The sequence below is a fragment of the Scyliorhinus canicula genome, chromosome 18, assembly GCF_902713615.1.
Source record: "Scyliorhinus canicula chromosome 18, sScyCan1.1, whole genome shotgun sequence".
NCBI lineage: Eukaryota > Metazoa > Chordata > Chondrichthyes > Carcharhiniformes > Scyliorhinidae > Scyliorhinus > Scyliorhinus canicula.
The window spans coordinates 94,334,480-94,358,214 of NC_052163.1; the positions used below are offsets into that span (position 1 = coordinate 94,334,480).

The 23,735-nt window shown below is 47.4% G+C and overlaps 1 protein-coding gene across 5 annotated transcripts; it reads left to right on the plus strand.

The window, feature by feature from the left end:
- Positions 1-1,682: 1,682 nt before the first annotated feature.
- Positions 1,683-17,445, plus strand: LOC119953675 (beta-1,3-galactosyl-O-glycosyl-glycoprotein beta-1,6-N-acetylglucosaminyltransferase-like). 5 transcript variants are annotated; one of them, XM_038778189.1, is made up of 2 exons: positions 1,683-1,778; positions 15,459-17,445. In XM_038778189.1, exon 2 carries the CDS (start codon positions 15,624-15,626, stop codon positions 16,959-16,961), a length of 1,338 nt encoding a protein of 445 aa, XP_038634117.1. In that variant the 5' UTR covers positions 1,683-1,778; positions 15,459-15,623; the 3' UTR covers positions 16,962-17,445. The 5 variants fall into 5 exon arrangements, with proteins under 5 accessions (XP_038634117.1, XP_038634115.1, XP_038634118.1 ...); XM_038778187.1 differs by lacking the exon at positions 1,683-1,778 and adding an exon at positions 2,503-2,622; XM_038778190.1 differs by lacking the exon at positions 1,683-1,778 and adding an exon at positions 2,556-2,626.
- The last annotated feature ends 6,290 nt before the right edge of the window (positions 17,446-23,735 follow it).

The following is a 23,735-nucleotide window of genomic DNA, read 5'->3' on the forward strand; positions in this document are numbered from 1 at the left end:
CACCTGGGGGCCTCCGATTCCCTGGGAGACCTCACGTGTGCTGTTCTGTCTGGTCCCCGTTCGTGGAGACCAGCACTGAATGGCGCTCATCCAAGATCTCCAAGGCAAGTGGGTTAGATTCCACGTCTTGGGTAGATCTTGGGAGAGCATATTAGAGTGAGACTAGCTGAGATCACATTAGATCTAGGGAGGCATGGCAAGCCGGGTAGATTCCGGAAGAGGGATCTCCTGGCACTAATGGCTGCACTGCACTGCCTTTTGGGCCATTAGATTTTCTAATACTTAACTCAGTTATTAAAAACTTGGCTCTCACACAACCATGAAGGAGCCCACACTGAGTAATTCAAAGGAACTTGTTTATTCACAGTAACTATTATACACATCATCAGGTATATCCCGACTGGCTCTGCCTTGCCAGTGCCTAACTGGCCGACTTTATCTCTCATACAACTAGACATTGTTTAGAGGTCACTCACCCCGTTAACGTGGGAGCTCATATTCTGCAAGGTTCACAGGGATGTTAATTGTTCCAACCCCGTAAGGTACCTGTGGGTTACAACACACATATCCCAAAAAGAACCATTGTGAAATTAGGAAGTGTTTTTCATACAAAGAGTAGTGGAAATGTGGGACCTGCTCGCAGAAGGCTGTGGATATAAATTTCATAAACTGTGATTGATCAATATTTGAAAGGTAAGAGTATCAACGGATATGGATCAGAGGTGGACAGCTGGAGTTCAGGTACAGCTCAGACATGATCTGATTGAATGGTAGAAGAAGCTCAAGGGGCTGAATGACCTACTCCTCTTCCTATATTCCTATATATATATTATGCATCCCTCAGCTGTTGCTTTGTGTTATAATTAACATGCAAAGAGTTGGAACAGTATTTTGTTCATGTTGCTGTTCTGTTAGGACCCAAGGCAAGATGCAATGGTAAGTTACATTTATAGAATCATAGCATCAATAATTAGCACTACATAGGACAGGCCATTCAGTCCATTCAATCTGTGCTAGTTCTTTCAAAGAGCACTACAGAGAGCATTACGGGGCTGTTTAGCACAGGGCTAAATCGCTGGCTTTGAAAGCAGACCAAGGCAGGCCAGCAGGTTCACGGTTGGGATGGCATGGTTCAATTCCCGTAACAGCCTCCCCGAACAGGCGACGGAATGTGGTGACTAGGGGCTTTTCACAGTAACTTAATTGAAGCCTACTCGTGACAATAAGCAATTTTCATTTCATTTCAGCTAGTCCCAGTCCTTGGGTGGAATCATTAGGTGGGATGGTGACATTCCTGAACCCCGTCACCTCTCCTCCTCCATCAGAACTAACTTCTGGGTGGGAAGGCCAAGGTCGAATATCCCACCCTGCTACCAATTGAGGCCTTTAAGTGACCAATTATTGAAGTGTTGGGCAGTGTAGACTTGTGAAGCTAACATGTGCCACCAACACTAAAGAAGGTTCAACTCTATTTTATTAACTACTTATAAAATAATAGACATACGAGAACTGTCTTGAACTTTGATTTATCCTCCCCGTCAGCGAAGGTGAGCAAGTTAAAGATGTGGAGGGCATGGTCCCCGGCTGTGGAGAAGAACAGAGCAATATTCCGTGCGTCCGAGGCAGCTTCCAGGTCCCTGGCCTCGAGGTACAGCTGGAAGCGCTGTTTAAAAATCTTCCAATTGGAGCCCAGGTTCCCGACAATGCGGAGGGGCGGCGGCAGGTGAACGGAGTCCATACTGCAGGATGGCTGAGGACTGGTGGAAGGCGGATCACTGGTAGGTAGGTCTCAGAAGTACTAACATCCCTCAACTACTGGTACCATGTAGTGTTGGGCAGTCTAGAGTTGTGAAGCTAACATGTGCCACCAACACTAAAGAAGGTTCAACTCTATTTTATTAACTACTTATAAAATAATAGACATACGAGAACTGTCTTGAACTTTGATTTATCCTCCCCGTCAGCGAAGGTGAGCAAGTTAAAGATGTGGAGGGCATGGTCCCCGGCTGTGGAGAAGAACAGAGCAATATTCCGTGCGTCCGAGGCAGCTTCCAGGTCCCTGGCCTCGAGGTACAGCTGGAAGCGCTGTTTAAAAATCTTCCAATTGGAGCCCAGGTTCCCGACAATGCGGAGGGGCAGCGGCAGGTGAACGGAGTCCATACTGCAGGATGGCTGAGGACTGGTGGAAGGCGGATCACTGGTAGGTAGGTCTCAGAAGTACTAACATCCCTCAACTACTGGTACCATGTAGTGTTGGGCAGTGTAGAGTTGTGAAGCTAACATGTGCCACCAACACTAAAGAAGGTTCAACTCTATTTTATTAACTACTTATAAAATAATAGACATACGAGAACTGTCTTGAACTTTGATTTATCCTCCCCGTCAGCGAAGGTGAGCAAGTTAAAGATGTGGAGGGCATGGTCCCCGGCTGTGGAGAAGAACAGAGCAATATTCCGTGCGTCCGAGGCAGCTTCCAGGTCCCTGGCCTCGAGGTACAGCTGGAAGCGCTGTTTAAAAATCTTCCAATTGGAGCCCAGGTTCCCGGCAATGCGGAGGGGCAGCGGCAGGTGAACGGAGTCCATACTGCAGGATGGCTGAGGACTGGTGGAAGGCGGATCACTGGTAGGTAGGTCTCAGAAGTACTAACATCCCTCAACTACTGGTACCATGTAGTGTTGGGCAGTGTAGAGTTGTGAAGCTAACATGTGCCACCAACACTGAAGACGGTTCAACTCTATTTTATTAACTACTTATAAAATAATAGTCATACAAGAACTGTGGGTTTAAACGATGCTAGTTTAACTAGAGACCTGTGCCTGTCCGAACCAGTTGAATCTCTCAGCACGTGGTGTGAGTCTGTACTAAACTTGATGAGCTCTTGTGCTTCTGAGAGGCAGAATCCAGAATGAGCGGGAAAAATGATGACCTCAGGGCTGGTTTAGCAAATTGCTGGCTTTTAAAGCAGACCAAGCAGGCCAGCAGCACGGTTTGATTCCCGTACCAGCCTTCCCGGACAGGCGCCGGAATGTGGCGACTAGGGGCTTTTCACAGTAACTTCATTGAAGCCTACTCGTGACAATAAGCGATTTTCATTTTTCTGCCTTTATAGTGCGTGTGTTCTAACTGGTGATTGGCTGCGGTGTTTGTGCATGTTGATTGGTCCTAGTGTATGTCCCTCAGTATGTGTCTGCACCATGATATACTGGTGTTTATTATGACAATTATTTTTTTTTAACAAACAATTTTTAATGAGGTATTTTTGGCATAACTTAAGTGGCCAATTATTGACCATCTAAGAGCCTCATCCTGCCACCACTGGTATTAATCTAGCTACAAGCTGGCCTGTTGCCATGTGGACTGGCTGACAGATCAAATGTGCGGCCATGTCACTTAGACCATAAGAAATAGGAATAGGCGTAGGCCATTCAACCTTTGAGCCTGTTCCACCATTTCATAAGATCACGGCTGATATAAGAGCAACCCGGTGTAGGAGCAAGCAAGTTCTGATGATTTGGCCCAACTCAATGATAGAATTCACCAGTTTCGGCCACTCCATCCTCCCAATACGTTTACTTTCCTGCCTTATCTCTGTAACCCTTAATTCCCCGACTGATCAAAAACCTATCGATCTCAGCCTTATAAATGTTCAAGGACTCGGACTCCACAGCTTCCTGGAGTAAAGAATTTCAAAGATTCACCTCTCTGAGAGAAGAAATTCTTCCTTAAATCTGTCATAAATGAGCAACCCCTTATTCTGTGACTATGCCCTCTGGTCCTACACTCGCCCATGAGAGGAAACATCCTCCCAACATTTATCCTGCCTTACCCATGAAGAATCTTGTATGTTCCAATCATATCATCTCTTATTCTCATAAATTCATAGAATTTAGTGCAGAAGGAGGCCATTTGGCCCATCGAGTCTGCCCTTACAAAGAGCACCCTACTCAAGCCCACATATCTACCCTAGCCCCGTAACTCAGTAACCCCCAGTTAACCTTTATGGACACTAAGGGCAATTTAGTATAGCCAATCCACCTACCCCGCACATCTTTGGACTGTGGGAGGAAACTGGAGTACCCGGAGGAAACCCACGCAGACACAGGGAGAACGTGCAGACTCCACAGATAGTGACCCAACCAGGAATCAAACCTAGAACCCTGGAGCTGTGAAGCAACTGTGCTAACCACTATGCTACCATGCTGCCCCTGCTGAACTTATTCTGCTGAACTCAAAGGAGTACAGACCCAATCTGTTTAATCTTTCCTCATATGTCAGTCCGTCCATAACCAAGATCATCCTAGTAAATGTCCTCAATCCTGCCTCCAATTATAATATATCTTCCTTTAAATATGTTGGCACGATTCTCCGGCCTCGTTACGCTCACGCTTAAGCGAAATGAGGCCGGTGAGGATGGGGTACCCTTGGCTGGGGGTGCGGGACCCTCCTCAGGAGTGAGCCGCCATGAGAAGGGGGGAGGCACTGGAGTGGCAACCGGGGGGGGGGGGGGGGAAGCAACTGCTCGGGGCACCACCATGCCAACCACTGCATTGTGTTTACCAATTCCAGGGGCAACCCTTGCCCCTGCCTGTCTGCTCCAATGACAACCCATAGCTCCACTTACTGCTGAGGCCTATGGTTGTGAGGCTGAAGGCTGTCGCTAATAGGGAATTGGCAATCGTGGTTAAGTGAGCACTTCACACATCCGAAGTAGATTCCAATGGGTGGGTGGGGTATGTAGCATGTAGGTGTCATTGCCTAGCATCCCAATCAGACCACGATGCACCTCTCCGCCAGTCTGGGCCCTCTCCCGGTGATTATGGGAGAGCTTTTCCTGAGGAGACACAGAGAGGGCATGTTCAGCCACACGTGTGGTTCACAGTGGTGGGGGGGGGGGGGGGGGGGGGGGGGGGGTTGTGTATAAAGGGAGGATTGGGGGGTCTGAAGGGGGTGGAGGGAGGGTTGTGGGTCGGATGGAGAGTTGAGGGGTGGATGCTCCCGTGGGTGCGAATAGGTCTCGGAGTGGGTGGGGAGCAATGATGTCTACTCACTAATGCTGCCCAGTGTAGGTCATTGACCTTCTTACAGCACTGGAGGCCAGTCCTCCTGGTCACACTCCTGATGCTCACAGCTGCTGCCACTTCGCCCCAGGCAGCACTGGCTGCCCTAAGGCTCACCCCTCCTGGACCCTCGGTGGAACAGGACATCCCTCCTGGCCTCCATGCCGTCCAGCAGCCTCCACAGGTCAGTGTCCCCGAATCTTGGGGCTGGTCTCCTCGCACCACTGTTGCGAGCTGGCTGGGGTTGGCTGAGCACATGCAGCTTAAGTGGTGCTCGACCTTGTTAGCGGGGGGCTGGCAAGCACGGTGCTGGCCAATCGGTGGCAAGCCTTCATTTGCAGCGAGAAGTCCGTGACGCCTTGTTAAACATAGAACATAGAACATAGAACAGTACAGCACAGAACAGGCCCTTCGGCCCTCGATGTTGTGCCGAGCAATGATCACCCTACTCAAACCCACGTATCCACCCTATACCCGTAACCCAACAACCCCCCCCTTAACCTTACTTTTAAGGACACTAAGGGCAATTTATCATGGCCAATCCACCTAACCCGCACATCTTTGGACTGTGGGAGGAAACCGGAGCACCCGGAGGAAACCCACGCACACACGGGGAGGACGTGCAGACTCCACACAGACAGTGACCCAGCCGAGAATCGAACCTGGGACCCTGGAGCTGTGAAGCATTTATGCTAACCACCATGCTGCCCAATTAAGTGGACCAATTTTTTTTTTCACAAACAATTTTATTGAGGTATTTTTTGGCATTGTAAACAGTTACAGATAGCAGAAATGTGCAAACATCAACGTAAAACCAATACTTCAACCAAACCATACTGCACATGCCCGTTCCTCTCCCATAGACACTACCCGCCTATTTATCCCTCCTACTGTACTCTAATCTCTCTCCCCCCCCCCCCCCCCCCCCCCCCCGCTGAGGTTCAATCTCCCGCGAAGAAGTCGATGAATGGTTGCCACCTTCGGGCGAACCCCAGTACAGATCCCCTCAAGGCAAACTTAATCTTTTCTTGTGGACCAATTAATGTTGAATAGGATTGCCAGCTTCGCTAGAGCGCCGGGAAGCTCACGGCAAGTCGCGCTCGCCACAACACTTCGAAATCTTTCTGAAGAATCGCGCCCTGTATTCCAAATACCTTGTACAGTTGCAGCAACACCTCTTTACTTTTATACTCCAGCCCTCTTGAAATAAAAGCCAGCATTCCATTTGCCTTCTCTATTACTTTCTGCACCTGTCTGCTAGCTTTCTGGATTTCATGAACAAGAACCCCAAGTCCCTTTGTGCTATTGTTGTTTGCAGTCACTCTCCATTTAAATAATAATTCACCTTCTCATTCTTTCTTCCAAAATGAACAATCTCACATTTTTCCGACATTGAATTCCATTTGCCAATTTTCTGCCCACTCACTCAGCGTCTCTTTAACTATTTATATCCTCCATACAACCTCCCTTCCTTTCACCTTAGTGTCATCCGTAAATTTGGCCAGAGTACACTCTGTTTCTTCCTCCAAATCATTAATATATATTGTGAAGCACTGCAGTCCCAGCACTTATCCTTATGGCACTTAACTGACTACTACCCTCTGACCTGAAGAAGATCCCTCACCACTACTTGCTGCTTCCTGTTAGTTAGCCAATCCTCTATCTATGCCAGAATATTACCTCCAACACCATGAGCTCCTGTCTTGCATTGTAGGCTTTTGTGTGACACTTTATTAAATACCTTTTGAAAATCCAAATATACAATATCGACAGGCTCTCCTCTATCTACTCTAGCTGATACCTCCTCAAAGAACTCCAGTAAATTTTCATGAAGCCATTCTGACTCTGCTTGATCAGATTATAACTTACCAAATGCACTGCTGTACTCTCCTTAGTAATTGATTATAATATTTTCCAATAACTGAAGTCATCGTGTGTGTTCTTTAGGGGCGTGGGACTCGGTCACTCAATCTAAGGCACTTAGTGCCTGATCAAGGGATTGGGCATCAGGAGTGGGGGGGGGGGAGGGGGGGGGGCTGCTGAGACTCCCCCACTGTTTCTTGCTTCCAAACTCCCCCATTGCTCCTGGACCCCCACCTTACGAAATCTCTCCCTCAGCCGCCACAAGACTTGATCTACCTGTGCCCTGAGCTGCCCTGCAATTCTGGAACTTCAGTGCCTGTCCTTCCGGCAGCAACCACAATCACCTCAGTGGCGCTGCTGAGCAAACGGGCTGCTGACCTCTGATTAGCCGGCAGCTCTCACTTGGTAGGGTGTCAAACTTCAGGGTCTTGATTCTAGGGGAATGCCTACTGGAGGGTTTGCCATCGCTCTCCTGACTTGTTACTCATCAAAGAATTCCAAACTGTCTGATTTCCACAGTATTTATACCTGTTTATCCACCTATGTTTCTGGTCAATGATAACCTCCAGGATATTGAAGGTTATGTTCAGTGATGGTAATCCATTAAAAGATTTGGTTAGATTCTCTCTCGTTGGAGATAGTTATTTACTGACACTTATGAGGCATGAATGTTACTTGCCATTTTTCAGTAGATCGAACTCCCAGTCATCACTAAGGTAATTGGTTAATGTGCTTTTAAGCTCAAGTAGATCACTGAATACTGCAAACCTTGCTCCAGTTTCTTCCTGCAGTCCAAAGATGTGCAAGTTAGGTGGATTGATCATGCTAAATTGACCCTCAGTGTCCAAAGGTTAGGCGGGGTTACGGGGATAGGAACGGAGAGTGGACTAAGGTTAAGGTGCTCTTTCAGAGGACCGGTGCAGAATCAATGGGCTAAATGATCTCATTTTGCATTGTAGGGATTTTTTGATCCTATGATATAATCACTTTGAAATATGAACATGAAAAAATATCAGAAGCAAAGTCCAGCTGAGATCAGACTGGGTTTCAGAATTCACCTGTTCCATTCTTTTTTTAAATAAATTTAGATTATCCAATTATTTTTTCCAATTAAGGGGCAATTTAGCATGGCCAATCCACCTACTGCACATCTTTTGGGTTGTGGGGGTGAAACCCACACAGACACAGGAAGAAGGTGCAAACTCCACATGGACAGTGACCCAGGGCCGGGATTCAGACCCAGGTCCTCAGTGCCGTAGGCAGCAATGCTAACCACTGTGTCACTGTGCTGCCCTCACCTGTTCCATTCTTAATAGCTGAATGTTTATTTAAAACATTAAAATGTACCTGACAGGTGAAGTAGAGCCTGGGGTGATTGACACCACAGGTAGCCAATCAGAAGTCAAGATAGGATTGGTTGAACCAATCAGTTTATCAGAGAGACAGGATTGGAACAGGTGTACTGAAAGCTTTCTACTGCCTCTGGTCACTGGGAAGTGAGATTCGATAGGCAATGGTAGTCAGCTGCTTCTAAAAACGTGGTGAGTACGGCTTCAAATCAAGTTTACTTTCAATTAACAGGAACCTCTGTGCTTGAAGTCCAAAGGTGGGGTGTTTGCAAAAAGGTAGATTTGTCATTTTCAAAAATCTGGGGATAGTTTGTTTTAAAACCAGCAGAAGAATTTAGCTTTGCATTTCTCAGCATGTAGGTTGGGGTTTCTACCATAGCTTAATCAATGCATTGGAAAATTGCAAATTAACCTTTGGTTCTGAATACTATAGGGGCAGGTTATTATGCGGGGTTAGCACTTCAGTTGTGCTTAATGGTTAATGGCAACAACAGAGAGGGGAAGGGGGACTTCAGGAAACACATGAGCTGAAACAGAAGCAGATATGTTGGTAGGGTGGGGAGAGAGGAACAAGGAGAAATAACAGATCATTCCACACATCCGTTTCTGTAGATTATTTTTACATTCAAAAATAAATTAACATAAAGGCATGCATAATAGATGAAGAATAAATATGCTTTAAGGGTAATGTTGATTTTATATTGGCTTATTTGTGTGTTTAATTAGGGTTCAATACTTGACCTCAGAAAATGTGTCACAGAAGCACAAATAGTTCTGAAATGTGGGAACATGTTTGCTGACTCAGCAAATGCAGTGTACAATTGAGTCGGGTTTAATCCCCGGTCTCGACTGAGTTAGTTGCTCACATGCCAGTTGGGCTTCAGTGCCCCTGGGCTTGTTGTGGAGGATGAGTGTCAACAGTGGCTCAGTTGGTGGCACTCTTGTCTGTGAGTTGGAAGATTGTGGTTTCAAGTCTCACGGTGTTTCAGATGAGGCATCAAATCAAGGCCCTATTCAGCACCTCAAAGTGAATGTGAAAGATCCCGTGGTGTAAATTTGGAGAGGAGTAAGAGCAACGGGCGTAATCTAATGGCCGCGTTGCGTTTAAGCCAGAGGGCGACGATTGCGGGAGAGGCCAAAAATGAGAACCACACCGGGTGCCAATCAGTTTGCGATCTAACCAGCCTGCTCCCATTGGAAAAACCAACAACCTGCAATAGCGTGGCGATCAACCAATAATCACCACTTAAGGCCAATCTCCATGCAATTAACTGGAGCGACCCCCTATCTAAAGGCCTCCCATCCCGATATCTAACAGCCTCCCCAGTAAGAGGTTACGCAGGGGAGGAGGGGAGGTGGGGGTGCCCAGGGGGTGGGGGTGATGGGAGATGGGTGTCTCAGCACCCCCCGGGGCTGGTGCCAAACCACTCGTGCGGTCTGGTGGAGTTTGTTGACCTTACGGCACTGGGTGCTGGTCCGGCAGATGACGCAGCCCTAGCTGATGGCCGCTGCCACTTCCTCCCAGGCGGCACTGGCTGCCCTGTGGCTGACCCTCCAACACCCTCGGGTGAAGAGGGTATCCCCGAATTGAGGGGCTGGTCTCCTCGATAGCATGGCTGTGAGTTGTGTGGGGTTGACCGTGCAGGAGCGGTTTAAGTGCTGCTCTCCTTTGTTAGTAGGCGGCTGGCGAGCGCGGTCCTGGTGAATCAGCCAGCGGTATAGTCATTTGCGGCGCAAAGCCTTGTTAAGTGGACCAATTAATGTTTCATACTGGTGACGGCCTTACTGGGCTGAGCACCGGAAAGCTCGTGGCAATTCCCGCTTGCTACCACACAGCTTTTTCATTAAATCGTGCCCAATATCTCTGATGTCCTCTTGGTCAATATCCTGCCCTGATTAACTTCGCTGAAACAACAGCTTGCCTGGCCATTTCATATTTTGTAGGAGTTTGCTGTACATAAATTCGCTGCTATATTGCCACACTGACTACATTTCAAAAGTACCTCTTTGACAGTAAAACTCTCAGGGTGCCTGAAGTCAGGAAAGATGCTATTAAAATGTAAGCATTTCTTTTCTTTCTTTAAGGAAAGGCCACTCATTACAGCCTTGATTCAAACATAGATAAAAAAAACTGAACTCCAGAGGTGAGAATGACTGTCCTTGACATAAAGTAGCATTTGGTCGAGTACAGCATCAAGGAGCCCAGCATTGGGAATCAGGGCGGACGCTCTTCACTGGTTGGAGTCATACCTAGCAGAAAGGAAGATGGTTGTACTTGTTGGCGGGCAAGTAACATTCATGCCACACAAGTGCCAAGCAATCTCCTGCTCCAATAAGAGAGAACCTAACCATTGCTCCTTGACATTCAACAATCAACGGCAATACCATCACTGAATCCTACACCATCAACATTGCGGTCACCATTGACCAGAAGCTCAACTGGGCTAGTCATATAAATACTGTGGTTACAAGAGCAGGTCAGAGGATAGGAATCCTGTGGCGACTAACTCATCTCCTGACTCTCCAAAGCCTGTCCACAATCTTCAAGGCACAAGTCAGGAGCGTGGTAGAATACTCTCTCCTAACCTGGATGAGTGCAGCTCCAATGACACTAAAGAAGCTTGACACCATCCAGGACACAGCAGCCCGCTTGATTAGCACGCACTCCATCTACAAACATTCACTACCTCTACCACCAATGCACAGTAACAGCAGCGTGTACCATCTGCAAGATACACTTCAGGAACTCACAAGGGTTCTTTCGACAGCACTTTTCAAACCCACAATCAGCCCTAGAAGGACAAGGGCAGCATATATTTCTTCCGGGTGCTCCGGTTTCCTCCCACAGTCCAAAGATGTGCAGGTTAGGTGGATTGGCCATGCTAAATTGCCCGTAGTGTCCTAAAAAAAAAGTAAGGTTGGGGGGGGGGGGGGGGGGGGGGGGGGGGGTTGTTGGGTTACGGGTATAGGGTGGATACGTGGGTTTGAGTAGGGTGATCATTGCTCGGCACAACATCGAGGGCCGAAGGGCCTGTTCTGTGCTGTACTGTTCTATGTTCTATTTGGGGCAGCAGGGTAGCATGGTGGTTAGCATAAATGCTTCACAGCTCCAGGGTCCCAGGTTCGATTCCCGAGCTGGGTCACTGTCTGTGTGGAGTCTGCACGTCCTCCCCCTGTGTGCGTGGGTTTCCTCCGGGTGCTCCGGTTTCCTCCCACAGTCCAAAGATGTGCGGGTTAGGTGGATTGGCCATGCTAAATTGCCCGTAGTGTCCTAATTAAAAGTAAGGTTAAGGGGGGGGTTGTTGGGTTACGGTATAGGGTGGATACGTGGGTTTGAGTAGGGTGATCATGGCTCGGCACAACATTGAGGGCCGAAGGGCCTGTTCTGTGCTGTACTGTTCTATGTCTATGTCTCTATATGTGGGAACACCACCACCTGGAAGTTCCCCATCAAGTCATTCTCCATCCTGACTTAGAACCATATCGTGGTTCCTTCACTATTGCTGGGTTGAAATCCTAAAACTCCCTCCCTAAAGCACCATGGGTGTATGCAAACCAGAGGGATTGCAGCAGCTCAAGAAAGCAGCTCACCACCACCTTCTCGAGGACAATTAGGGATGGGTAAGAAATGTTGGACTTGCCAGCGAAGTCCACATCCTATGAATGAATAATGAAAGATAAACCAAACCTAGTTTACGGTGTACCTGACCTCCACCTAGTGCTGCCCATCTGGTGCGGCACGCCATCGATATTCTCTGCTTCACCGGTTGGCCAATAGAGTTTCCCATTGTGGGGCAGCCCCACGCTGTCGGGAAACCCCTGGGCTGCCGGCAAAATGGATAATCCTGATGGCGGAGATTTCAGCCCACTGTCTCACTCCCACACAGAAAATGGTTTTGGAGGGCGGCCAGTGAAATTGTATCACAATAAAAAGTCAATCCGTTCTGGAAAGAAAGGTGAAGGAAAGTTTGTAAGACCATCCAGATATTGTGCTTGATGAGCATAAGTGAGCCCTAAATTCAATTGAGCACCAAGCTGCAATTAGGTCTCGCACGCTTCGGCACCTGTTTTCTGAGAGAGCCAAGTTTGAGTCAGAGTGGCTGGTAGTAGGTAGGACAAATCTCATCTTGTCATTCTGCAGTCCCGGTGACCAATTTTTGGAGTGTTCTGCACTTGATTGACGGACTTTTTGGTTTCAGGAGAGGGCACCGTCTCCAGCACCTAAACCACAGATATTGACTTTGTAGTCAGTTCTGATGTCAGGCTGACCAACCTGGGGTTGAAATCTCTGCTGCATGACTTACAGTTGTGCCCTTCTATCCCAGTCCTGGGCTGAAGACATGGCCTTGTTGAGGAGGTATGGGCAGACTGAAATGAACCATCTGCCCGTCATGATTGGGAACTAATGCAACAAAGAAAGCAGTCGAAATAATTGTGGAAAGCGATGCAGCGATTTAAGGATAAGCGAAGATCTAAGAGCAAAGATAGGAATCGTGCAGATTGTCTCTGGGATTTCTGGAGAAGAAGAGAAAGTGGGATGGGGATAACCCAAAATTCCAGGGATCACCTCGGGCTCTGTGAAATCACCTGCTGGCCAATGGCGAAAGCAGGTCTACTAAGAAAGACTCAAAGGAGTTTTGAGAAATACGACTAACTGTTGTAGGTTTTTAGCTTTTAATGGAATGCAGTTTAGACATTTGGTAATTAGGCCACGCAGGCAGCACAAAAATAAAGAGACAAATTAAAATTAATATTGTTAAAGTGCAACAAATTAATATTTTTACATGCTATTTGTGGTTTAACCTGGGTGGGTTTGGGGGGGGGGGAGGGGGAAGGGGGGGGAGGGGGGGGGGAGGGGGGGGAGGGGGGGGAGGGGGGGGGAGGGGGAGGGGAGGGAGGGGGGGGGAGGGAGACCCAAACATTTTGTCTTCGTGGGCCATGTGGTTTCAACAATGAGCCTCTGGACCATGTATAAAATCTACAGTTGTTCTAAAGTAGGATTTTCCCACTCGTCCATTAACAGCATGGACAGCTTTTCCAAACTTTTCACCAGACAAAATTCGATTGGGACAAACATCCGCAAATAGGATTAAAGTGCACCTCTGCTTTGACAGTCGGATTACCAAGGCTCAGGGGTTTCTGTAACTAGTCACATCGGTGAGAGACCTGCTATTTAACTTGATGCAAAAACAGAAGTTCCAAACACTGAATGAATTGTGTATTTGTAATATAATGGGAAGAGGCTGTAGTAGTCATCTGTAGACCAGAAATTAGAGCTCGGGGAACAGGAGTGAAAACACTTGGATGTTGAAGGAAAAATGGAGCATGTAACTCACACCCAAAAATGCTGTTGTGCTGTAGTGGTCAATTAAACTCAATCTGTTCTCTTCTAACTTTCTCTCTCTGCTAACCTGCATTCAAATTTAAATTAAAACTAAAACTAAAAGGTGCATCTGGACTCGAAATGTTAGCTTTTTTCTCTTCTTACAGATGCTGCCAGACCTGCTGAGAATTTCCAGCATTTTCTCTTAAAATTTCACAATCTTCCTAACTACATTATATCATGGTCTTGATCCAGTCTTTGTCAAGATATTCCAGGCTGCTGAATCATTGATCACCTAAAACTTGGAACTTATTACGGGTTCACTTCAGAGAAGTAGCTTCAAGGGATACAGAAACAGTGCTTAACACAAGAGCAATAGCCAGATTTGCACGTAACTGGCCTTTTATTTAATCTGGTGGTGTTTTGATGGTGTTGGTTGAGGAATGAATGTTGGAAAGGTAGAATGAAAGTAAGTCTTCTCTCTAGAACAGTGAGGCACGATGGCCCACCACTGGGACTCGTGGTTTCTAATCCAGCCTCGGAAGGTGAAAGAGGCAGGAAGAAACAAAACATGACACATGTAGGAACAAATTTGTTGGATGAGCCACGTCGGTCCTGGTGCCCAGCAGTGGGTACTGGATACGAATGAGCAGGAAGAAATGTTTATCGTCCCCATACCCCAAAGAATAGTTTCCTGCCTCCGAAAACAAGGCAGGTTGAACTTGGAACCTTCCTATTCTACGTGGCTCAATCATTGAAGTAAGACATATGAAAGCCATATGCTCTCCATCAACCTCACTTTTTAAACTAAGCACCCTTACTGGCAGAGACAAGAAGGTTCTTATTCCACTGAAATATGTTGTGTGGGTAATAACCTGTTAATCATAGAATCTACAGTGCAGAAAGATGCCATTCGGCCCATCGAGTCAGCACCGGCTCTTGGAAAAAGCATCCCACTTAAGCTCACACCTCCACCCTATCCCCGTACCCCAGTAACCCCACCTAATCTTTTTTTTGGACACTAAGGGCAATTTATCATGGCCAATCCACCTAACCTGCACATCTTTCGACTGTGGGAGGAAACCGGAGCACCTGGAGGAAACCCACGCAGACTCGGGGAGAACGTGCAGACTCCACAGACAGTGACCCAAGCCGGGAATCGAACCTGGGACCCTGGAGCTGTGAAGTAACAGTGCTAACCACTGTTCTACTGTGCGCCCTGTTAATGTTCTGCATGATCTCTATTCTATCCCAACACTTATATCACAGGCCAGTAATTTAGCAGTTTCTGTAACAATGTAGCATGGCTTTTGTACCACAGTAAAACTCACTCTTTAACTTTCATTTAAGGGCTCTGATGTGTGTGGAGTCTAACATTTGCTGTGCACAGTCCTACACCCTTTGGGGGCCCACACTAGTCGTGATACATAAAGGAGGAACATTACAAAAGAACTCCCAGACAGGACAGGCGCTTAATTTAATGTTAGTAAGATTCAGGTAAAACTCTTTAACAGCATGAAGCAGACAATCACTTTCTCTTTAATGTTAAAATGAATGGCTGGAATAATTCAAACCTTGGAGAAAGACATGCCTGTATTTATATAGAACCCTATCACTTCCTGAAAGTGGTTCACTTCCAATAAATAACTTTTTTGAAGTACAGTGAAGATTCTTCTGTAAACAAAGGTGCTGGCCTTTTTGCACATGGTTCCACAAACCATAATAATGTTGCGTTGGTAGGAATTGGTTAAAGACACAAATAGAATGCCTTCTCTTTCATCTCTAATATTTATTCAGCTTTTTTTTTTAAAGGCAAAGTGATGTACATTTATGAAATTGTACAATATTGTCTGTTTTATGTTTCAGCTTTGCACAAATAAAGGAATCCCATTGTGGAAATAAAAACCACAACTTTACCATGGTGCACTTTGTTTAACCCAGTTCACGTTGAGAGAGGAACTGAATCATCAATCAAAATCATCCACAGTTTGACATTATTTAAGTTTTTAGAAGTTTATTTTTGGTGTCACGATGATATTGAAATATAAACGGTTTGTACAATGGTACTCTGTAATCCTGGTGTTGACTTGCATTACCCTTTTAGTATTGAACCTCTCCGCCAGAAAGGGTTTCCTAACCAACGAGCAAGACTTGTCTGTGAAAATCCAACATTTTATGGGGAATCAAAACCTTCCTACATCTGGTGTTCACAATGTAAGGTGTTCAGAGCTGGAGTTATTACTAGAATCCTTTTATGATGTCAATTGTACAGCCATTTTACAAGGGGAAGTCAATGAAATCAAGAGAAGTCAACTATTGAAAGTGCAGCATAAGGCAGTAACTCCCAATTACTCTTATTATATTGAAGCCACACAAAACTGTGTGAATTTGATAAGGAGCAGAAAGTATATCACTTTTACCCTCAATAGGAGAGAGGAGCAAATTCCAATTGCTTATTCTATCGTCATTCATCAAAAAGTTGACCAGTTCGAAAGACTGTTGAGGACAATCTACGCACCCCAGAATATTTACTGTGTACATATTGACAACAAATCGTCCATTGCTTTCAAAACTGCAGTTCGCAGTATTGCATCTTGTTTCCCAAATATTTTTATTCCAGCAAAATTAGAGAATGTTACTTACGGTTCCTGGAGCAGAGTTCAGGCAGACCTGAACTGCATGGAGGAGCTGTTGGCAAGGCATTTAACCTGGAAGTACTTCATCAACCTGTGTGGCATGGATTTTCCCATCAAAACCAACTTGGAGATTGTCCATCAGCTGGAGCATTTGGCAGGGGGCAACAGTTTAGAGTCTGAAGCAGTTGTGGGTCCGAAAGTGATGCGTTGGAAATATAGCTTTAAAGTAATCAACGGGCAAATGACACATATGCAAGTGACCAAGAAACCAATCTTTAATACGAGCTCAATGTTCTCAGGCAATGCTTACATTGTGGTCAGTAGACAATTTATTGAGCACATTTTCAAGGACCCAAAAGCAAAGCAATTTATTGAGTGGTCACAAGATACATACAGCCCCGATGAGTTCCTCTGGGCCACTCTACAGAGGATGCCTGGTGTTCCTGGCTCCAAACCTTCCCATCGTAAGTATGATGTAAGCGATATGAACTCGATTGCAAGGCTGGTTAAGTGGCAACATTTAGAAGGGGATGTAAATAAAGAAAAAGCTTATCCATTGTGCACTGGTTCCCATCTAAGGTGTGTCTGTGTTTATGGGGCTGGCGATCTCAACTGGATACTTCAACAACACCATCTCTTTGCCAACAAGTTTGATGCAGAAGTGGATCCCATTGCACTTCAGTGCCTTGAGCAGCACATCCGGCAGAAAACCTTGTTGGGCTGCAGCACATAAAGGTCGGACTGCATCTTCTCCACAATGCACCGGTACAGTTGATTACTCTTAAACTGCAGAGAGATCACAAAACTGCCCTGTGACCACCAAACTGCCAGAATACCTGCCAAGACAAACAAGTTTCTCTGCTGTAAAGCAGAAGCACCTGGAATGTGAAAGGTTTAAACATCACCAGGGCACTTAAAGCAGTGCAATAAAACAATGGACCAGCAATCTGTTTTTAATCCCCGTTGAGCTGCTGAACCTTTGCTGACCTTCAGTACCTGAGCAATTTTGAACTTTCGCAAAGGTCCATGCACCTGTGCAAAATTATAACTGGCACCCATTGTACTGCAGCAGGGCAGCATTAGGAGGCAATATTTTGGTACTGTCTAGGGTCATATGGAGCTGCATTTTTTTGTGCCCACCCCATAGAATCTCGACAGTGTAGAGGAGGCCATTCGGCCCATCTGGTCTGCTCCGATCCTCTGAAGGAGCACCCTACCTCGGCTCAATCCCCCCTCCTATCCCCGTAACCCCACTTAACCTTTGGACACTAAGAGCAATTTAGTTGGCCAAATCTCCTAGCTACACATCTTTGGACAGGGAAGGGGGGGGCACGTAATATAGGCTGAGTGCCCACCCCACCACCTTTCTGTTCACCCCCATAGGAGTGGATGAATGGGCAGCCCTCCCACGTTATTCAAATAGAAAATTAATAAGAATAATACGCTGCCCACACCATAAAAAATTCCGTGGGAGAAGCCAGGCTGGAGTGGCCAACCTGATATTTTTTTATACACGCCCTTCAAAAGGTGGGAAGGAAGGGGAAGTTGATCTTCGGGGACTGTCCTTTGCCGGTCAAAGGGGCTAATCTTCTGCAGTCTTAAACCCACCCCCCCTCGACCTGGACATAGTGGTTCTGTGGATCCCTGGGCCTCTTACACCTCTTTGTGCAGTCTTGTCAGCAGTCACTAGTACGCTCTTGGCATTACCGGGACTGATGGAGCTGTTGGTTAATCTAATTATCTGGCAGCTCCAGAGTGCGGGCCTTTCTCCCCATTGAGGGACTGAAGTCCTGCATTGCACTTGTTTAGCTCGTCTGCAGTGTGACTTGGCTGCAGGGCAGGCCCCCCACTTTGTTTCTGAGGAGGCGAGCCATCCACTCCTACGGTTTGTCTGACCCCAAACAAATCCCCCCCCCCCCCCCCCCCCCCCCCCCCCCCCCCCCCCCCAACATTTGTATCCAGCCCATGGAAACATGGAAGAAAAAGCTGCTTGGGTGCGGTGACTGACTTTGAATATCAAAAAGGCAGGTGGAGAAGCAAGCCACTGAAATGTTTCTCTTGGCATGCAAAGGTGATGGATATCATTGTTGAGATTGGAACACTTTCCATTCTAAACACCCACTTCATTTCCACGTCACAAACTCCTAAGGCAGATACCTCATAGGTTCGATGCAGTGTAGGTACAGCACAGGTTAGATTCCATGTGGAGTTCCCTCTACACTCTCCCAAAAATATGGCCCCAGCTCCAATCCCAGAAAAGTGCCTCCAATAATGTCAGTTTGACATTTTTCTATCGTCCAGTACCCTTTGAGTTTGAATATAAATTTGTACCACTTCAGGGGTTTTGTGTTGTGGACCCATGACTCTGGGTGAGCCTAAATTTAAATATATTCTGAGAGCTTTGTAGCCAGCAGACTGAGGGGCCTTTATCCACTTAAACTGATTTTGGAACATGTTACAGGAGTGACAGGGTAGAGGTGCTCTGCCATCTACAAGGGTACAGATGCAGTGGGACAATACTTCTCGTGGAAATGGTGGAGATGGAGGTTTTTTTCAATATTTCAAACACCTCATCATTAAACTGTTATTCTGGGTACTGAGGTTGCTATCTCCCTGCTTTAGATTTTGATTTGCAGCTTGTTAATCAACGAAGGACTCCAGTGCCTGGCTTTACAATTTGACTATTCTGTGCATAAAGGTTATTAGCCAAATCATGTTTGTTCAGGTAATTAATCCCTGCTCTATTCAGTTTGAGTGAGGACATATATCCCCCTTCCAGGTTTCACTTCAATCCAGTGAGAGGAATGGCTGTGCTTTTGATACTTTATGGAGGTGGTTTCTGTAGTTTATTCCCTGTTCCCCTACAGGAGGCGATTCTCACTGGGTTACACCAAATGAGTGTCAGCTGTCACTCTGCTATCAGAGTGACCATTTCTCATGTTAATGTAGGTTGAGGTCCTGTAGGCCACAAAGACCTGGTCTGAACCGTTTTCACACATTGTCCAAAGAAACACATTTTCCAGGAGATATTGATGGAAAATGATCGACAATCCTGTTATTCCTTCCCCCGCCCCCCCCAAAAATAAATCCCAACAGCCGCTCTGCAGGTGATTGGAATTGGTGCCATCTCCTATTACAGTCCGGGTCCATCCATTTGCCTTGCTAAACATTTTGTATTGTTTAAATGTGTGGTTTCCTGATGCCTTAAAGCAACTGTGGCCTGAACTGTACTGACCAGCAGGAAGGTCCCACCCTCGACAATTATTCTATGCTAGATCTGGTGAGCTCTGGTTTCCTGATGGGTGCCTTGGACCAGCTGAGACTCCCTCATGGACGAGTAGCTTGACAACTGAGCAGGCCTACATGTGAATAATAGCTATTTGGATGAGATCTTTGACTGCTTTGGCTGTGACTCCACATAGTCAGCACTTTCGAGGGAGCAGGGGAGATAGCTGGGGAAGGGAGATTGTGTTCAGTGATGTGTTTCTTTGACTTTAATCTGTGCGGAGAGACTCTGCTCTGTGTTGATGGACGGCTGTATGATTAATCACTTTATTAAATCACACTGACTAAATTTTGTTGATTTCATTTGCATTTGTCGGAAGATTGAGCAACTTTAGTGTGGACTAAATACGCGTGACCGTTAGTGGGTTAACCAACAAATTAAAAGTGGAATCAGAATGGAAAATGCTGAAAGAATTGCTGTAAGGGGGGAAAGAAAAATGAGTTCATTGGAATTAATGCAAAATGAATATTGTAACATGTTAAAGGATTGGTTAGAAATCCAGAAAGCAGCAAGGCAGCTGAGACTAAAAGTAAAACAAAAACATTTATCCGCCATCTCAACAGCGAGAGAGAGTTTGGAAAGTGGTGAAAATCACAAAGGATAAAAATAGGATAAATATAAGATAGCAAATATTGTGAATGATTACTTTTTCCAAGTATTCACAAGGCAAGTAATCAGCGAACACTCTTCTCCAAACCAAAGTGAAGTCAAAGACTGGTAAATGGGTCCAAAATCTTGAAGCTGCTTTTAAAAAAAGCTCAAGACTAATATGCTCAGAGATAGATAATATTTATCCTCAAGATCACAGAGATGTGTGAGATAACATCAATTATTATGAAGAAATCAATAAGAACTGGAGGGGGTGCCAGCAGATTGGAAGCTGGCTAATGTGGGATCCACATTCTGAAAATGTTGGCAATCTATTAATCTTCCTTCTATCCCAAGCAAAACAATGGAGTCAATTATTAGGATTATCTGCACAATGACCTAGGCAATGGCAGTTGGCCTGGATTTAGTACAGGAGGATCTTGCTTCTGTCGTTATCATTTTTGGTCCATGGATCGTTAATGGGGATATACCTTTAAGTCAAGCAAAGTAAAGAACTGTGGTAGTCGGTATTGGGGTATTACAGTACCCTGGATAATGCTGTAAGACCATTGGTGTGGGAGGTACCTGAGACTGCTGTATCATTGGTGAAGCCTGCCTGCTGGTTCCTCCCAGTAAGGCGGAGTATAAGAACCTATGTCTCCCCAGCAGCTGCATTCTGTACCTGCGCTGCTGGGGGAAACATCTAGTACAGTAAAGCCTTCAATTGTCATCCAATCTCGCTTCTGGAGTATCAATTTATTGGACTGGATTTTAAAGAATGGAGCTCCGAATCAAGCCGTGGTGTCTGCAACTCAGCCCCCACGCGGCAAACGCAGCGGCGACTTTCAAACATTGGCTGGCGACCTTCAACGGGTACCTCAGGACGGCCACAGCTACACTCACGGAGGACCAGAAGATGCAAGTTCTTCACTCGAGGGTGAGCCCAGAGATCTACACCTTCATCGAGGATGCGGACAATTTCGAGGCTGCGATGGCCCTGTTGAAAGGACACTATATTCGCCCAGTAAACCAGGTCTACGCCCGACATCTGCTAGCGACGAGGCGGCAAATCCCCAGGGAATCACTGGAGGAATTCTACCGTGCGCTCCTGGTGTTAGGTAGGAACTGTGACTGCCCACACGTTTCAGCCAGCGACCACACAGAACTTTTGATCCGGGACGCATTCATTGCAGGAATCCTGTCTTCCCAAATCCGCCAGCGGCTGCTACAAAAAGAGGCACCAGGCCTCAAGGAGGCACGGGCCCTTGTTAGCTCCATGGACGTGGCCTCCCGAAACGCCCACGCGTACGTCCCCGACCGCGTGGCAGCCCCTTGGGCAGCGTGGAAACCCTCCACGGCCGACTCCGATGCATCCCCCCCGCAAGCTGGTGTTGCACGACTACCAGGCAACCCCGGGGGGCCCCGCTGCTATTTTTGCGGGCAAGCCAAGCACCCCCGGCGGCTCTGCCCGGCCCGCTCCTCCACCTGCAAAGGGTGCGGCAAAAAGGGCCATTTCGTGCCGGTATGCTAGGCCTGGGTGGTCGCCACGGTCTCCGGGGGCGAACCGGGACCGCCACCCCAACCTTCTCCATGAGCCATGTGCGGCCAGCGGGCGCCGCCATCTTCCTTTCCCAGAGCCACGTGCGGGCTCCGGGCGCCGCCATCTTGCTCCCCAGGGACCACGTGTGACGGATGAGCGCCGCCATCTTGCACACCCCCAGCCATGAGCAAGGATGAGCGCCGCCATCCTTGGCTGGAGTCTCAGGACCCCAATTCGGATGACCACACATCGCCCGAAGAAAACTTCGACTTGCCTCGGTGACCCTGGACCAGTCTCGGCCCCGAACGCTCTTAACCACGACGACGACCATGCTCATCAATGGGCATAAATCATCCTGCCTGATCGATTCCGGCAGCACAGAGAGCTTCATACACCGCAACAAGGTAAGGCGCTGTTCTCTTCCCATCCACCCAGTTAATCAAAGAATCTCCCTGGCCTCCGGGTCTTACTCTGTAGAAATCAATGGGTTCTGCGTAGCGAACCTCACTGTCCAGGGAAGGGAATTACAAAAATTTCCGCCTCTACGTCCTCCCTCACCTCTGCGCTGCCATGCTTCAAGGTTTAGATTTCCAATGTAATCTCCAAAGTTTAACTTTTAAATTCGGTGGCCCTATACCCCCCCCCCCCCTCTCTGTCTGCAGCCTCACAACCCTCAAGGTCGAGTCGCTTTCCCTTTTTGCGAACCTCACCCCGGATTGCAAACCCGTCGCCACCAGGAGTAGACGGTACAGTGCCCAGGACCGGACCTTCATTAGGTCGGAAGCCCAGCGGTTACTGAAGGAAGGCATTATCCTAGCAACAGTCCCTGGAGAGCTCAAGTAGTGGTTGTAAAGACCGGGGAGAAGCATAGGATGGTCATCGATTATAGTCAGACCATCAACAGGTATACGCAGTTCGACGCGTACGCTCTCCCCCGCATATCTGATTTGGTCAATCAGATTGCACAATACAAGGTCTTTTCCACTGTGGATCTGAAATCCACCTACCATCAGCTCCCCATCCGCCTGGATGACCGCAAATACACTGCATTCGAAGCAGATGGGCGGCTCTACCACTTCCTATGGGTTCCCTTCAGTGTCCCAAATGGAGCATCGGTCTTCCAACGGGAGGTGGACCAAATGGTTGACTGGTACGGCTTGTGCACCACGTTTCCGTATCTCGATAACGTCACCATCTGCGGCCACGACCAGCAGGACCATGACACCAACCTCCGAAAATTCCTCCATACCGCAAAAACCCTAATCTAACCTACAAGGACAAATGTGTGTTCAGCACCGATCGTCTAGCCATCCTCGGCTACGTACTGCACGATGGAGTTATAGGCCCAGATCCCGAACGCTTGCGCCCCCTTATGGAGTTTCTCCTCCCACACTGTTCCAAGGCCCTGAAACGCTGCCTGGGATTTTTTTCATATTATGCCCAGTAGGTTCCTAACTATGCGGATAAGGCCCACCCACTAATCCAGTCCACAGTTTTTCCCGTCGGTAGAGGCCCGCCGGGCCTTCAGCCACATCAAAGCGGACATTGCAAAGGCCACGATGCACGCAACCGATGAATACCTTCCCTTCCAAGTTGAGAGCGACGCGCCCAACATAGCTCTGGCAGCCACCCTCAACCAAGCGGGCAGACCCGTGGCCTTCTTCTCACGGACCCTCCATGCTTCAGAAATCCGCCATTCCACAGTAGAAAAGGAGGCCCAGGCCATAGTAGAGGCTATGCGGCATTGGAGGCATTACCTGGCCGGCAGGAGATTCACTCTCCTCACTAACCAACGGTCGGTTGCTTTCATGTTCGATAATGCACAGTGGGGCAAGATAAAGAATGATAAGATCTTATGGTGGAGGATCGAGCTCTCCACCTACAACTACGAGATCTTGTATCGTTCCGGGAAGCTAAACGAGCCTCCTGATGCCCTATCCTGCGGCACATGTGCCAACGCACAAGTGGACCGACTCCGGGCCCTCCACGAGGACCTCTGCCACCCGGGGGTCACTCGATTCTTCCATTTCATCAAGACCCACAACCTGCCCTACTCCATCGAGGAGGTCAGGACCACCACCAGGAACTGCCAA